Source organism: Helianthus annuus, chromosome 1, assembly GCF_002127325.2.
Source record: "Helianthus annuus cultivar XRQ/B chromosome 1, HanXRQr2.0-SUNRISE, whole genome shotgun sequence".
Taxonomy (NCBI): Eukaryota; Viridiplantae; Streptophyta; class Magnoliopsida; order Asterales; family Asteraceae; genus Helianthus; species Helianthus annuus.
The window spans coordinates 139,302,610-139,320,825 of record NC_035433.2 but is presented as its reverse complement, the minus strand read 5'-3'; the positions used below and the strand labels follow the sequence as shown (position 1 = coordinate 139,320,825).

Here is an 18,216-nt window from a genome sequence, read left to right as displayed (position 1 = left end):
ATCAAGTTAAGGATAATCAAATCAAGAAAATGATGGAAGAATCCCCGATTCACTATAAAACGAATCAGTATTAATCTAATTAAGATTAAGAAAACACGTTCAAATGAAACCCTAATTAAGATAATTTACGGTTTACAATAACAAAATCACAATTCAGCCTCCAAAAACCAAAAATCTAACACCAAAATTGAAAGAAGTGATCGCGATTAGGGCTTGCGACAATTAGATGAAGAAGAAAAAGAAAATCTTTGAATATGATTACCAACATTAGTTAGATTCTTCATTGAAAATAATCCATGGATCCAAGTTTGATTTGAAGAGGATGTAGAGTGAAGCCAGAGAGAAACCGTTGAAAGAATGATTTAGGGTTTGGGTGGATAATGATTTCAATTGATTGAGAGAATTGATTAGTTTCCAAAATTCTGGCGGTTTCTAAAACAAAAAGAGCGTAGGAAGGAAGAAATAATTTGCCGCTCAAAGGAAAAAAAGAGGAGAGGATGAGATGCCACGTGTCATCAAGCAACCTAAGCAAATGCCAAGTGGCACCAAAGTGTTTTGTTTTAATATAGATAATAATAGATATAAATAGTGAAGACATTTTAAAAATTAGTAAAAGATAAAAGGAGGCAGAAACAGAAACCCTTATAACTCAATCACGCATTCGCACGCACCAAAAATTTGAGAACGAAGATTGCTGATTGGACTGTTTCTTCTTCTGTATCAGTTAACCCTTATAGATTCTTTATTGATTGATCGAATGTATGTTACACAACTTACACACATTCGTAGGTAAAGTTAGGGTTTGGGTTTCGTACTGTAATTTGTATTATTTAGCTTTGATTTTACACCTGATCTATGATCGTTAGGGTTTGCATTTCATATAATTTGTTTATACAGCTTTGATTTAACACTTGTTTTATTATCTTATACTCCATTGGCTTTTTTTTTTTTTTTTTTTTTTTAATTTCAAGGAAGACATGTGACTGCTTTATATCTTAATAAGCTTGAATTCAGATGTTATAAACCATTTATTTATTTATTTATTTATTTAAGTTCACATTATTTTGTTCAAAATGTGTGTTCTATTAACTTCATTATGTATTGTCATAATAACCTTTTTTGTTAGTTTAACCGAACCAACTGATGAATATGTTGAACAATGTTTAATGATATCAGCTGCTTCAATGACCAACTGGTTGCTCCTTTTAGTGATGATGATGTTGATGGTTAGAAACACCTGTCTGTCACAACCGTCGTCAACTGTGGCAAATGGAACGAGATGGGATGTCTTAGAAGCTGCAACGAACCGTATTCACTTAGATGATGACCACGGGATAAGAGAGAACGAATATTATGCTTACTACTTATGGAATTTGGTAAGTATTCTTCATCATTTTGTGTTATTATTGGTAGTATTTAGTAGGGTATATAGGAGCCAAGCCCGAGCTCGAGCTTGGCTCATTTATCATTAATTAATTTATATTAATTATAATATATATATTTTAAATTGTATATATAATAACATAATATATGTGTGTATATATTTATTATTTAGTTTTTTTTTTTGTGATAATTTTATAAATAAAAATTATATTTATATACATATATTTTTAATATATTAAATAAAAATGTTGTAAATACTAGTCTCTTTTAGACTCGTGAGCCGGCTCAGGCTCATTAAGCTCGGCTAGTTCGAGCTTTTTTTAAAGCCAATCTTGAGTAGCTTGGGTCGTTAGCATTTATATATACAAAAGTTAAGCTTTTGGTATCTTTTGATACTGTTCATGCTTACATGTGCAGTACAATACTTCATCAAGATCACAAAGATTCGAAATTGTGAACGAAATGAGCGAGGTGTTAAAAAATATAGCATATCGGGATTCCAGACATGACATGATTGGGTTAATTCTTTTCGGCCCAGAAAAGAGTCGGTCCATTCTTACTGCTACAATTGATTATAAAAGGCAGGATGTGGGGGGGGATTACTATCAATGTCTCGAAACTATAGTACGTCAGTTAACTTAAACAAACATACAAATACAGTCTACATTATGTGCTTTTCTTCTTTCATATTATGTGATCGTTTTGTTAAATGAGGTAACTTTTATTGAAGGCTGACTTGTATATGAAGCATTGTGGTCCGATAGACGGAGACGGTTTGAGACACAGAAAATCCTGGCCAAACATGTGCCTTTACGCTGAGGATAAGGCAATGATCGAGGAGGCAATCATCGTTACATGTGGCTCGAACAACGTCGCGCCATATGGTAACTACACACCCTAACTATAGTATTTTATTTATGTATCCTGATGTTGTGTTTACTTGAATCGTTTATGTAAACTAGAAGATTACTTGAGCCAAATATATGATTGTCCCTATTTGAGATGGGCAAATCTCCATACAATAAACAAAGACAAAAATATAATACTGCTTCAGATCTCTAAATTGATAGTAGCAGATGGAGGTTACTAAACTGCTTGTAACTCCCCTGCTTAACTGAATCATATGTGGCTGACATGAGTGAGTGGGTCAAATGAGATATCTAGAACTTCCTGGAGCAGTTCCAAAGACCCATGGACCCATCCGATGACGCATCGCATTCGACTTTAAACAGTTTGGAAGAATCAGGTAGGTGTTGAACAGGGGCGGAAAATAGAGACTTTTTGAGTTTGTCGAAGGCTTCCAACACTTCTTCATTCCGCTTGAATCCGTCTTTTTTAGTCAGAACTGTTAATGGACGAGCAATAAGCTCATCAAAGAATTGTTGTTGAGCTAATAATTCCAATGTTGTTTGCAGATGTTTTGTATGTTGTTCCAAAGGGCATTATTTTGAACTCGTAGTGACCGGAATGTGTTCTAAAAGCCGTTTTCTCAATGTCCGGTGGGTTGACCTGGATTTGATAGTACCCTGAACGTACAACTTAGATAATACCGTAGTAACACACAACTTTCATTCTTGTTCTCCCCTTAACAAATAGCTAACTTGTTGTCTTGTTTAATCACATGAACAGGTTAAATTTGTTTGCTAAATTGTTATCAATTTTCATTATTTAAAATCACAGGCATTGATGCGGGAAATCCAATAATAAATGTCATACCAGCACCATTTCATGGCTCTTCTGAATACTGTGGACGTGTATCTATAAACGGCATATCAAGAATGGAACTTCGGAGTTATGCCAAATCATATGAAGTTATCTTTGAACCTGTAGTATTCGATGAAATGCATAACATGACTCAAGTTTGTTTTCACCGGTAAGCAGAGGCTTTCAGATATCACTCTTAAAGTTTCGTGATTTGGAAAATAAAGTTTTAGGAAATCGTTTGCAGGGATGCTTCTCGTGGCTTATGTCAGTGCAAGAAGGATGATTGGAAATTTATTAAAAGGGGGTTGCATGAATTTTATGTGTCCCCATATGAGCAAAAATTTGTTGATGTGAAGTTCACTAGCGGGGTTTTTGGTTTTGTAACTGTCGAAATTAAAGAAGGTAAATTTGGAAAAAAAAAAAAAAAAAAAGGAAAACCCGTTGTCAAGTTAGTGTCTTTTTTTTTCTTTTCAGAATTGGTATTTCCTACAGTCTTTTTGGCATTTTTTTCAAGAAAGATCGTTAGTGTGAATTAATGAAACGCCAAATGTGATCATTCATGAAGTCACGATCTTGTATTTTTTTTCTTGTTTTTTTATGCTCTATACTTTTCTAAGAGTTAAGTGCCATTTTCGTCCTTTTGGTTCATGTATCATTCTCTGTTTTTTTTTTATGCTCTATATTTTTCTAAGAGTTAACTGTCATTTTCGTCCTTGTGATTTGTCCAATTATGTCAGTGCAGGCCAAATTTTAACTTAGTACCATTCTTGTCCCTGACATTCTTGAAACATGCCAGTTCCGTCCAAAAAAACTAACGTCTGTTAAAAACTACTGTTTAATGAAGGGTAAAACCATCATTTTCCTATTTTATTAACCTCCTCTTTTAAACCCTATTAATAGGGTTTAAGAAAATGGAAAATAAAAAAAGAAAAATGACGGTTTTACCCTTCATTAAAAGGCAGGTTTTAACACACATTAAGTTTTTGGACGGAATTGGCATGTTTCAAGATTGCCAGGGACGGAAATGGTAGAAATTTGAAATTTGGCCTGGATTGACATAATTGGATAAACCACATGGACGGAAATCACTAGGGCTGTAAACGAACCGAACGAACACGAACAAGGCCTTGTTCGTGTTCGTTCGTTAAGGAAATAAATGTGTTCACGAACGGTTCATGAACACTTACCGAACGAGATTTTATGTTCGTGTTCGTTCACTAAGGAAATGAGCGTGTTCGCGAACGGTTCACGAACACAAACAAATACAAATAAATTTGGTGAACGCGACAAAGGATAAAGATAGATGTCCCAGAGAGTAGCACTCGAACTTGAATCCCTTATTGTGGGATGGAGGTCAATCGTATTCGCCGATGTAAATAATGAGAAATGATAGGGAAATGATGCATAAACAAGGTGAAAGTGGGTTTCCTAGTTTAATTGTTAGGGTAATAAAATAAATAAAATTTTAATAATATAAAAAGTACAAATAAAATATAGAAAAGTACAAATATCTTCAATTAAAACACAAACATACAAACATAAACGAACGCAAATCAACGAATGTTCATGAACATGTTCACGAACACGTTCACGAACACCTTACCGAACGTTCACGAACACAATCGAACGAACGAGACCTCTGTTCATGTTCGTTCATTTAACTAATCGAACGAAATTTCTTGTTCATGTTCGTTCGTTTATTAAACGAACGAACATAAACGAACTTCCCGCCGAACGGTTCACGAACTGTTCGTTGAACGTTCGGTTCGTTTACAGCCCTAGAAATCACAGTTAACTCTTTTTCTAATTTACAATTGATCGTTGGCCATTTGGTTTGACAATTTGTGTCGTGCAGATCTACGAGAGCGATGGCGCTATGTATTGCTTTCATTGGGGGCTGGTGCACTATTCTTGTCGCGTAGCAAGTGGGTCCCCTTTTACTGTGCCAGTCTATCATTGGAGTTTTAGTTGTGTTTCTCATACTTGTTTTTTCAGGTACGTATTGAATCAAAATACTGCTGATGGTGATGATGATAGGGTACTCACTTGGGCCGTGCGTGTTGTTGCAGTCGTAGCTATTCTTCTGGTCAGTTGATCAACTTTTTTTCTGATTTGTTTTTTACAGTTTACATGCATACATAGTTGTTAAAAGCGCTCATAGTGCACGCTATAGCGAATAGCGTAGCGAAGCGCTCATGTGTCGCTATCTGATTTTCCCGTCTCCATAGCTGGAAAATAGCGGGATTTTATGTTTTTTTTGTTTTAATATAAATAGCGATATTATATAAAATAGCAGGATTTTAGGTGTTTTATTAAAGAGTAAATTACTTTTTGAGTCCCTGTGTTTTAGTGGTTTAAACCACTTGAGTCTAAAATCAAAAAGTTTAACGTCCTGAGTCCCTAGCCATTTATTTTATAACGTTTTGAGTCCAATTTTGTTCATTTTATAACGGTTTGATTCCAATTTTATTAAAAAAATTGGACTCAAAAGGTTAAACCTTGGACTAAAAAGGACTCAAATGGTTATAAAAAAGCGTCCATGGTCTCAGGGCGTTAAACATTTTGATTTTGGGCTCAAATGGTTAAAACGACTAAAACACAAGGACTTAAAAAGTAATTTACTCTTTATTAAATATACATATAAAAACTGCTATTTGGTATAATATACATACAAGACATATCTATAATTTTCTTCTAGTGTATCGTTAAACATAAAATAGCCCCCGGTATTTCATCCCTATCGCTACGTAGTTTATACGTAGCTTGTTGCTATCGTCCGCTATTCGCTATTAACAACTATATGCATACATAGTGTCAATATTCCGAACCATGTTCTATTTCCATGCTAGTTTTTTATATTCAAGTTTACGTTGGTTCCTTTTCAGAGCTCAGATGACACTCTATTGGCTATTGTAGCACTAGCTTCTTCTTTGGCTCTAAATTTCGTGATTATCCCCATCATGTAAGTTCTCTGTTCTTCCTCAATTTTGGTAGATTTGCTTTAAACATTAGATGTTTTTACAGTCTTTGATTCTTATCCTCAAAAGGAAAAGCAATCAAGAGCACAAATATCATAAGCTGCTTTTAGAGGCCAAAAATTAATTCAGTTTATATATATAGAAAGGATCATGTGAGAACAGTAGAAATATTGAGAACCACTACCAACCAATAATTCTTTTGTTAATTAAAAGGTTAGTATTGTAAAAATAATATACATATATGTAGGTTGTGAGCTCATATATATACCTCGTATGAGCTATAGGTAATGTACCTTTCGCGAGCTACATACATATGCCTCACAAGGCCACAAGCTACATATATATTGTTTTACAACATTAACATTTTGGAAAAATAAGAAAAAAATAAAATAAAAAAATTTGATTGGTTTTAGTGGTTCTCTTAATTTTCTCATAACGTTGTGGTTCTCTCTTCAACCGCACGTACCCTAAATATATCCAAAAATATACGTTTGTCAACTTCAACATGTAACAATGTCCATTTAGTTAGTTTTATCTATTATTTTTGATGTGGGCCCAAGTGTGGAGGAACGGGCTATTTTGTACTTGGAGGCCCAAGACCGCGTAAGAAAAGGGCCTTCACTAAAATGGCCCTAACTTGGGCTACGGGGGTCCGTTTGGGACGTGCGACCAGGCGATTCGAAGGCGAGAACGAGCTCCATCTTGCTGCAAACGGTCATCGTCCGGGCCAAAAAAACGCTTATTTCTATTACTTATTTGCATTTTTATGTTTTTTGAACTATTTTGGGTTTTTTGTTTTAGGCCGTGTGTTTGGCCCGTTATCTTTTTTAGGCCCGTTTCGAATTTCATTCTTTATTTATATGTTGCTAAAGCTAATGAGAAGATCAGAATTGAATTTTGAGAAAACTGTTTTTTCACTTCAAATTCCGTGGCCTTTGGGGTTACAATTTAGGGGTTGGGGAAGAGCTACACGGGTATTCGTAGAATCAACGTGTAATCTTCATTTTTTTCGTTTCACACGCTGCATCAGTTGGTATCAGAGCCGAATTCCTGGCTCAAAATGCCTCCGAGGAGAAACAACAACAGGCCTCTCGATGAAGTGTATGAACGAGAGTTGGAGCAACGACTTATGGCGAGAGTGGATGAGCGGTTGGATCAAGTGGTCGATCAGTTGACTGACCGGATGGCCGACTTGATCAATCGTAGGAGGCAGAGACCCAATGACGGGTATGGTTCTGAACTTAGTAACCCATTTGGTGATGATTCGACTTCCGAAGATGAACGGGAGGGGCAACCAAGGGGTGAACGTGGAGGGGGTAATAGGCGTTGGGATTCTGGGAAAAGAGTTGATATTCCGGAATTTGATGGGTCTAGTTTGAATCCGGAGGGGTTCATCGATTGGTTGGCTACCGTAGAGGAGGTGTTCGAGTACAAGGAGGTGCCTGAAAACAAGCGGGTGGCCTTGATCGCTACCAGGTTACGTGGTAGGGCCTCTGCGTGGTGGCAACAATTGAAATTAACACGGAATAGACTCGGGAAGTCAAGGATCGTGACGTGGGCCAAGATGAAAAAGTGCTTGCGGTCCAATTTTTTGCCTCATAATTTTCAAAGGTTGATGTACCAGCGTCTGCAGAATTTGAAACAGGGGGCTAAATCGGTTGATGATTATACAACGGAGTTTTACTAGTTGATTGCGAGGAATGATATTCAAGAACCGGAGGAGCAACTTGTTTCTCGGTATATTGGGGGTCTAAGGGTTCAGATCATGGAGGCCGTGAATCTTTTTGATCCGTTAACCATTACTGAGGCACACCAACGGGCGTTGGCCTTTGAGAAGCAAAACCGTCGGGTGGGCGGTTCATTTACCCCTGCTGGGGGATATGTTGGGTCAGGCAGTGGGGCACCTCGTGGCGGGCCTAGTCAGCAGAAGCCGGGGGGTAGCAATACCGGGCCTACTTCTAAGGGGGCTAGTAGTAGTGGTCCGAGATGTTTCAATTGTGGTGAGACGGGCCATCGTCAAGCTGAGTGTAAGAAGGCCGGTAAGAGACACTTGTTTGCTGAGTCTGAGGATGATCAGTATGAAGAGTATGAGAATAACCCAGTGTACGATGAAGAAACTGAATATGAAGAGGAGGTTGTGACCGGTGATGTTGGGGTGAACTTGGTGGTTAGGCGTTCTTGCTATACACCAAAGGCAGATGGGGATGACTGGCTGAAACACAACATCTTCCACTCAACATGTACCATTTTGGGGAAGGTTTGCACGTTTGTCATCGATTCGGGGAGTTGTGACAATCTGATTTCTGAAGAGGCAGTTTAAAAGTTGGCCTTGAAGACAGAGAGTCACCCGAAACCGTACAAGCTTCAATGGCTGAAAAAGGGAGGTGAAGTGACGGTATCTAAAAGGGCACTCGTTTCAATTTCCATTGGGTCCACGTACAAGGATGATGTCGTGTGTGATGTGGTCCCTATGGACGCGTGTCACTTATTGTTGGGCAGACCTTGGGAGTACGAGCGTAATATAGAACATAACGGGCGGTCCAATACTTATAGTTTTCTGTTTGGTGGTGTGAAGATCACTCTTGTTCCTAGCAAGCCTAAGCAGTTAGCCGCAAAACAGTCGGGTACTTTGTTGACCATCAGTCAGTTTCAAGATGAGTTGGAGGATACGGACAGTGTTTTTGTTTTGATAGGGAAGGCAGTGCCCGAGGAAGTCGAAATTCCTGATGCTATGGTTCCTTTGCTTAAGGAATTTTCTGATGTTTTTCCTGTTGAGTTGCCTGATGGATTACCACCTTTGCGTGACATCCAACATCATATTGATTTGGAGCCTGGGTCCCAGTTACCCAACATACCACATTACAGGATGAGCCCTGCTGAGCATGAAGAGTTGCGAAGACAGGTGGAGGAGTTGATTTCTAAGGGTCACGTTCGTGAAAGTATGAGCCCTTGTGCTGTTCCGGCTTTATTGACTCCAAAAAAAAGATGGCACTTGGCGTATGTGTGTTGATAGTCGAGCAATCAACAAGATTACTGTGAGGTACAGATTTCCTATTCCTCGACTTGATGATTTGCTTGATCAACTTAGTGGTGCTAGTATTTTTACGAAATTAGATTTGAAGAGTGGTTATTACCAGATTCGTCTTAGACCGGGTGACGAGTGGAAGACTGCCTTCAAGACTCGTGAAGGATTGTATGAGTGGTTGGTGATGCCATTTGGTTTATCAAACGCACCTAGTACTTTTATGCGTGTGATGAATCAGTTGCTTAGGCCTTTTATTGGGAAGTTCGTGGTTGTGTATTTTGATGACATCCTCATTTATAGTGCTTCTTTCAGCGACCATGTTGTGCATGTGAGGCAGGTTTTGGCCTTACTTCGCAGGGACCGTTTTTATGCAGCCACCAAGAAGTGTGTGTTCATGACCCCTAAAGTGTTATTCTTGGGGTATGTTATTTCTGGTGATGGGATACAGGTTGATGAATCCAAAGTGGCGGCTGTTCAGAATTGGCCAACTCCTACAACCATTACTGAAGTTCGTAGTTTCCATGGGCTTGCTTCTTTTTACAGAAGGTTTATTCCACAATTCAGTTCTATTATGGCCCCAGTGACAGATTGTATGAAGGGGAAGACGTTTGTATGGACGGATGAGGCAGAGTTGGCTTTTCAAGTTGTGAAAGAGAAGCTCACTACAGCACCAATTCTGGTATTGCCTAATTTTTCTCAAGTTTTTGAACTTCATACTGATGCCTCAAAGGTTGGGATTGGTGGGGTTCTTAGTCAGGGTGGTCGACCTGTTGCTTATTTTAGTGAGAAGTAACTGGGCCTAAGTTGAGGTACAGTACGTATGACCTAGAGTTTTATGCAGTGGTCCAAGCTGTAAAGCATTGGCGTCATTACTTATTTCAAAAGGAGTTTGTTTTATTCACTGATCATGATTCCCTAAGGCATATTCGTACTCAAGATAAGGTATCTCACAAGCATGGGCGATGGTTGGCCTTTCTTGAGAAGTTTACGTTTGTGGTCAAACACAAGACTGGTGTTTCAAATAGGGTTGCTGATGCCTTAAGCAGGAGGAGTAATCTGCTTGTATCTATGAGGGTTGATGTGCCGGGTTTGGAGGTCATTCGTGAGCAGTTAGCCATTGACCCTTATTTCTCAGTTATTTTGCAGGATGTGGAAACTGGGCAAAAGTCAGACTTTCTTTTGCATGATGGTTTTCTGTTCAAGGGGAATCAGCTATGTATTCCCGATTCTAGTCTTCGCTTAAAGATTATTAAGGAGTTACATGGTGAAGGGCATGTTGGTCGTGATCGTACTTTACAATTGGTTCAAGCTTCTTATTATTGGCCAACTATGAGAAAAGAGGTGGATCGTTATGTGAAGAGGTGCCGTGTTTGTCAGGTTTCCAAGGGCACGGCTACCAATGCGGGTCTCTATATGCCTTTGACAATTCCTTCACAGCCATGGGTTGATATTAGTATGGATTTCGTGTTGGGGTTACCTCGTACTCAGAGAGGTAATGATTCCATATTTGTTGTGGTGGATCGGTTTTCTAAGATGGTACATTTTATTCCCTGCAAGAAGACGACTGATGCTGTCAATGTAGCCCAACTATTCTTTCGTGATGTGTACCGTTTGCATGGGCTACCTTCTTCTATCGTGTCTGATCGGGATACCCGATTTCTGAGTCATTTTTGGCGTAGCTTGTGGAAGATGGTGAATACTCAACTTAACTTCAGTAGTGCTTATCACCCACAAACTGATGGGCAAACTGAAGTTGTTAATCGGTCACTTGGGAATTTGTTGAGGTGTTTGGTTGGTGATCATGTGAAGGCATGGGATCAAAAGTTGTGCCAAGCTGAGTTTGCTCATAATCATGCTGTCAATCGTAGCACTGGATATAGCCCATTTCAGATAGTGTATTCATCTCAGCCTCGGGGACCACTTGATTTGATGTCCCTTCCTGTTTCTGGATCTGTTCCAAAGAAAGTTCAGGATTTTGTAGAGGGTCTACATGAAGTTCATAATGCTGTGTATGATCATTTGACCCGAGCTAATCTGAAGTATAAGCAAGCTGCTGATCAGAAGCGTAGGCATGTTGAGTTCGAGGAAGGTGACTTTGTTTGGGCTGTTTTGACTAAAGATCGTTTTACAGTTGGGGAATACAACAAGTTATCAGCGAAGAAGATTGGCCCAGTTGAAATCGTGGAGAAGATCAATCCAAATGCATATCGTCTAAAACTGCCTAGTCACATTCGTTGTGCTGATGTGTTTAACGTGAAGCATCTGTTGCCTTATTATGGAGAGTCTTCTGATGATGAAACTGTTGGTAATTCGAGAGCGAATTTTGTCTATCCAGGGGGGAATGATGTGGGCCCAAGTGTGGAGGAACGGGCTATTTTGTACTTGGAGGCCCAAGACCGCGTAAGAAAAGGGCCTTCACTAAAATGGCCCTAACTTGGGCTACGGGGGTCCGTTTGGGACGTGCGACCAGGCGATTCGAAGGCGAGAACGAGCTCCATCTTGCTGCAAACGGTCATCGTCCGGGCCAAAAAAACGCTTATTTCTATTACTTATTTGCATTTTTATGTTTTTTGAACTATTTTGGGCTTTTTGTTTTAGGCCGTGTGTTTGGCCCGTTATCTTTTTTAGGCCCGTTTCGAATTTTAGTCTTTATTTATATGTTGCTAAAGCTAATGAGAAGATCAGAATTGAATTTTGAGAAAACTGTTTTTTCACTTCAAATTCCGTGGCCTTTGGGGTTACAATTTGGGGGTTGGGGAAGAGCTACACGGGTATTCGTAGAATCAACGTGTAATCTTCATTTTTTTCGTTTCACACGCTGCATCAATTTTGTTAAATAAGATAGTTTTCAAAACACTTTAAAACAGTTGATTTATTAGTGTCCAACTTCTTAAAGCAAAAGCATATCCAAACATTGCATCTTGCATCATGTTTATTAACTATGTGATCCAACTGTTCTATGCCATAGGATTACATTCAAAAAACAAACAACTCCTAAATCTGTTGTCGGTCATTGAATTGTTGTTTTTTTATCGTGTCACTAAAATGTTAGTTAGAACTTAGAAGTAGTTGGACTAATCTGATTTTCAAGATCTTAACGTATGGTGCCATTATTATAATACCATGTAGAGCTCGAGTATTCAAGACAAACTTGTTGCAGTGGGTGAAACTCAGAGAGTCCTCGACCAGAGATACCGGATCACGAGATTGGCTTATCAAAACCCTTGATAGAATCGTCGTTCTTCCCCATAATAGTCAAGATGACCATGGTAGCAGGTCATAGACACAGATATTTGTTTACTTTCAATATATATGTAACACGGAATACAAATTCTAATTTCTTTTATTTTTGTTTGTACCTTTAGTTAAAGAAAATTTCCAGAGGCTCAGAAAAGAAAACAGAAAAAAGAAGGCCTGGTTTTAAATTAGAAGTTTAGGACAAAATAAGAGTACAGAAAAGAAATGTAAGCAAACAAAAGTCTTGATAAAATCAAAAATCAATTCAAATGCCGTTCACCATTAATTTATACGTTGTTAACCTCTCCGACGCCCCTCGAATCTCTAATAAATTGACCCTGTTGTTCTTGCAATTCAAGTATCACGCGATTTCTGCCAGACTTTTTGTTCAATATTCAACACATATATTGCGTAAAACGTTGAATAATCGTTGTAGCATGAGAAAGGGTTTAAACACATAAGTAATACTCTATCCTCGATCCTCCATCAGAATGGCAACCAACAAATGACCCTGTTGTAGACCACCGTTGCACGATTTCAAACCAAGTTACCTTCTACAATGGCAACAGTCTGCAGTAAAGGTAGTAAATACATTGTGCTTCATCCTGATTTAATGTTAACTTTTAGATTCAATACAAAATGTTTCATGTTTTACTTTAATGTGTTTGTTGACTCATTTAGGCTTTTGGTACCATCATGCTGAACCAAATCGTACTCGGCCACCAAAGACTGCTTACGCCGTATCTCAACAACATACGGCTTACAAGAGTTATCAAAGCATTCCTGGATTCTGCATCGATCGAGACTGTTGAAAACGAAGAAGTCATTCAAGCGAAAGTTGCAGAGAAAAACGTGATTGTTTCGGAACAGATGATTAGAACGGTCCTGCAATTAAATGATAAACCTGCTGAACCATACATGATTTCAGAATGATGCTATCAGGGTTGTCTGCTCAGAATGAAGTGTTCAGGTGATGTTCTTGTCGGGCAGATAAACAAGGCTATGTTGTCCTTGCAGTACAAGTATTTTCTTCATATATTGATACAATGTTTGGGAAAGAGGAAGGCCGGATACGATACGGCAAGCAGTAGCATTTTGGGAATGATGACAGCTTTAACTCTAAACAAAGACTTCAACTTTTCACGAGAGATTTTTGAAAATATGAAGGAGAATCTTGAGAAGCAGACACACATGACGTACAAGTTCTGGATGTATCCGAGATTTATACAGATTATTATCGATACACAAGTTGAGAATCTTCCAAAAGAAGAGAAAAACATGTTAAAGATCGATGTAATGACTGAACATACGTTGAAGGTGCTGAAGCGAATAAGCAAGTATGACGAAGGGCCAGTGCCACGTAAAATGATAGGGTACCTTGGTAATCCTAATTATGTTACTCCTGCGAATGATAAATGGACGAATGATGTTGAAGCTAGTGAAGCTGTAACAACCGTAAAAACCACCACTGAACCACCAGCCGTAAAAACCACCACTGAACCCACCAGACAAGTCCCATACCTTGCAATGGTATTAGTCCATAACAATCGACCCTCCTTAAGGGCCAACGTCCTCGTTGGTCACGGCCATGTTGGTCACGGCTGGCTCTTTTCAGGCCACCACTCCATGGGCCACCACTCCGAGCCTCGTTGGTCACGGCCACGTTGGTCATGGCTGGCTCTCTCCAGGCCACCACTCCGTGGGCCACCACTCCGAGTTCTGGCTCTGATACCAATGTTACATACCAAACGGGAGAACACAACCCAAAAGACTAGTCTGGTGGGTGAGGGAGCCCATTTGGTATATAAACCCCACATCAGTTGCCCATACAACCGATGTGGGACAAGTCCCATACCTTGCAATGGTATTAGTCCATAACATGGCCCCACAACCGAAACTCCTACTGATGAGCAGCACATGTTTACTAGGGCTGAAGTTGAAAACATCATTTATACTGAAGCTGCCACTACAGATCCTGAGGCACAACAACCACCACCAACAACTGAACAACCAACTCAAGTACAACAAATGACTCCTTCTACAACTCAAACCACAGCTGTTCAACCACTAGAAGTAACCGGTCAAGGACCATCAGCACAACGGAAGAGGAAGATGGGTGCAGAGTTGATTGATAGTGAGAAATCAACATACTTATACATCAATTAAGTGAAGCTGGTGTACAAGCTACGAGATAGAATAAATTCATGGATGATAACCGTGGGATGCTTATTAAACATAAGGTTGAGATGAATGCATTTAAGGCTTCAAACGCAAGACATGGAGCAGAAATTGAAAAACTTAAAGCTGCAGACGCTGCAAAGACAATTGAGCTTGAAAACTAAAGACAAGAAATGTTGAGCTAGAAAAGATAAACACAGAGCTTGCTAAAAAGAATTGGAAGTTCAGATCATGGCAGGAACAACGTGATGGAAAAATAATGGTTGGATTCATAAGTGTCAAGAAGACTTTTGACCAAGGGCGCAACATAGTGGGGGCGGGAGGGGCCCGAACTTTTCGCTCAGTAGTGGAGAGTATGTAGTTTTTGTATAGAAATTTTTGGGTATATACGTTTTCGACCCCCCAATCGGAAATCTCAAGCTTCGCCACTGCTTTTGACAAGATGAAGAGCAAGGTGGATGTGGTTGGGAATGAAAGATGCAAACTAGATGAAGTTTTGAAAAAGAAAGATATGACAAAGAAGATCCATCAAACCCCCACAATCCTCAAGTGCTTCAAACCCAAATACTTCTGCATCAGCACCAGTCGGTGGTTCAAGCTTTGCCATAATTGTTGTCTCCCCAGTCACCACAGTTGCACCAACAAATGAATCTGCAAAGATTGGTGCGCTATAAGGTCTTGATGAAGAAAACTTTCAGTTTGATTTTTGATTTTGAAGGAGATATCATGGATGACATGGAAGACATTTTTGAAGCTGATACTATTGAAGTTGTGGTTGCATTACCTGTAAATGCAGAACATCATCATCATACTCAGTAAATCCCACCAATAGCAAAGCAAAGGTAGGGTCTGAGGAGGGTAAGATGTAGACAACCTTACCTCTACCCCGTAGGAATAGAGAGGCTGCTTCCAGTGAGACCCCCGGCTCGATAGTAGTTTTGCATCAAGCCTTGGACATAAGGCACATAACACTCCGCAATCGGGACAAAGACCGATTAGTGCATGTACCCTTTTGTCTTTCAGCTATCAACGCCACCACATGATGCATGATTAACTGTCCTCAGCTTTTAACGTTATTTTCACGAAATTAGTAAAATAACGTTAAAATTAGTGCACTTTCACTTTTGCCCCCCGATGGCCCACACATATATACATTATATGCGCATACCGCAAGCTGGGCGTACCTGTAAATGCAGATGTGAGAACTAAACATTGGAATGAGAAACTCATAGGATCTGATCCTCAGGGGGAGTCATCTAAATATGTTGAATCAGGAAGTGTTGATGAAGATGCAGGTGATGTGGTGTTGAAATAATTAGATGTTTAAGGAGAGTCGTCTAAGCCTGTGGAGCATAAGACACAGCCCGTCACGGGTGAAACCCTCGAAGAAGGAGAACTTGTTCATGATCTGACGGATGATCAGCTAAAAGCCTTGTTTGAGATGAGCGATGTTGATGTAACTGAGTTGGACTCAATACCTATTGACACTTGTTGATACATGATGTGTGGACGCGACTCGACGTGACACGACTCGTCTTAGCAACGACTTTCCTCCGTCGTGTGCAAGAAGACTTCAAGAAAATCGGGCCAAGATGTGAAAAGGACTTGAACTTAATCTTTGGGCTAAACATATCAGCAATTCAAGTGCTTTGGGCTTCAAGTCTCGGCGAAACACAATTGGGCCCAAGCCCATAATGACGAAACAAGAAGGGAGTCGACGAAACAAGGTGTTTCGTCGACCATGTTTCCCTTTCGTCGTCTGTTTCTCCATTTCGTCATGGTTCTGATTCGCCAAGTCCGTTTCGTGGTGTCTGGTGCTATAAATAGACAATCTCAACTCAGAACTAGATAGACTCTTAGACAGAGAACACAGAGAGAGCACAGAACACACACACACACTTAGAGAGTTTACAGAGTATATTTGTAAACATTGAGCTTGTAACTGACTTTTCATACATATTAATACAGAGGTGTTAATCGTTGAGTCTTGTGTGTCGTTATATTGCGTGTTCTATCTTGGTTTGCTATCTCGGTTGGATTCCGCACAACCGGGGTGGTTTGTATACAAGGATTAGGCGACTAGATCCTCCTAGCCGGACCTACAACACTGATGTCAGTGAATTAGTTGGTGTTGATGGAATTGAATTCGAGGAAACAAACATTGATTCAGAGATGTACGTTCGTGATGATGGTAAAGAATTTGATCCGATTGACAGAACAATGATGAGTCAAAGTGAGAAGGATATTCAGGAAAAGCTAGCGGCTAGCGAATCCTGATACCGAGGATTCTGCTCAATCCAGAAGAATGAGAAAAGAGACATAGACGTTGGATGGTTGCATATGTCAGAAGTATCATTAATCCACAACCTCCTCCCAAACAGGCCGTGTTTATGCAGTTAGAAGGCCGTGTTTATGCAGTTAGAAGATGATAGATCGAAGGGTAATATAATCAGCTAGATCTACCTCAAAGAGTTATAATGTATTGCTATCAAAAGAGAGTTTGAGATTCAGTATTTTAACTCAGTTTTAAGGATTTTGACCTTGCCACATTATGATGTTTCTACTTTAGCTCACATCTAGCTGATCAATCGTACAAATAATCCACTTTTGGATTTGTTTAAAAGAAGAATAAGGTGAGGAAAGAGAAATGCATGGAAAAATGAGTTATTTTGGTCGTAGTTTCCGCAAAGAATTCAGATTCGCTTTACTTTTGATCCAGAAACGAACACTGGCCGCTATAAGCTCAAGTACAAAGCACCTCAGGTAGTGAAAAAGATACCCTTGATGAAGATGCCACAAGACTTCTTGGATAACATGCATGTATGGTGTTATGATTCGGACATGACTGAAGCGTTGATCATCTTTTGTGATGATACACCAAACTTTCGAATTTTTGATAGCATGTGGATAGTTAACATGTCAGAGAAAGATATCGCAAAGTTGTTCCACAATGAGATATTTTATGAAGACGACCAGATCCGACAAGCAATGAAGTTTTAGAGGGTTGTACGTACTTGTTTCTATTATGGAATCAATTCTGGGAGTTATTGGTCGGATGCTCATCAAGGGTTGTTGGAGGGAGAAAAGAAATGAAGATCGAAGACCACAAGCTGCAGCCAAAGGGTTTGTTGATACACTTTATGTCTGTAGCTTGTATTCGCTTTTGTTATATATGTAATTCGATCTGTTAACACTTGTTTTTGTTTAAGTTTAACATTATGTAAGTTGATCAAGTGATGATATCCTCCTATAATCACTTGAACAACATTCTGAGATAAACATAAAACTGTCCATCGACAGTTGTGGATAGTTATCGATAATGGATATCCATTGACAGTCGGTGTCGACGTAATCTGAAGTATAGTGAATCGATAGTGTCTATTGTTTAACTTGTGGACTGTCGATTGATGCGATCATCGAAAGTGACATTGTCGATCAACATGATGGACTTTCGATGATGACTATCGATATATTATTTTGTAATGTCGATGTAAGACTTGCTGGTATGAAGTATAAATACCAGCAGTGTCATCTATATTTGCTAGAGAGCACATTTCAGAGAGTGGGAGCATATTATTGTGTATTCATGTACTGTTACTCTACTGAAATCAATACAAGGAACTTTTAAAGTGATATTCTTTTATTATTGATCGTGTTCTTTTTTTGGTTTGTGTATAAACTTGAATTCCACACTTGTTTACGCATTAAACA

The 18,216-nt window shown here is 39.2% G+C and overlaps 1 protein-coding gene across 3 annotated transcripts; it reads left to right on the top strand.

Annotated features, from left to right (window-relative positions):
- Positions 1-620: 620 nt before the first annotated feature.
- On the top strand, positions 621-12,597 carry LOC110880811. 3 transcript variants are annotated; one of them, XM_035975364.1, is made up of 10 exons: positions 621-759; positions 1,177-1,376; positions 1,801-2,007; positions 2,114-2,267; positions 3,064-3,256; positions 3,332-3,489; positions 4,943-5,012; positions 5,083-5,173; positions 5,973-6,049; positions 12,220-12,597. In XM_035975364.1, the coding sequence occupies exons 2-10, from the start codon at positions 1,185-1,187 to the stop codon at positions 12,371-12,373; spliced, it is 1,296 nt and encodes a 431-aa protein (XP_035831257.1). In that variant the 5' UTR covers positions 621-759; positions 1,177-1,184; the 3' UTR covers positions 12,374-12,597. The 3 variants fall into 3 exon arrangements, with proteins under 3 accessions (XP_035831257.1, XP_021984952.1, XP_021984954.1); XM_022129260.2 differs by having other exon boundaries at positions 628-789; XM_022129262.2 differs by lacking the exon at positions 1,801-2,007 and having other exon boundaries at positions 628-789.
- Positions 12,598-18,216: the final 5,619 nt, after the last annotated feature.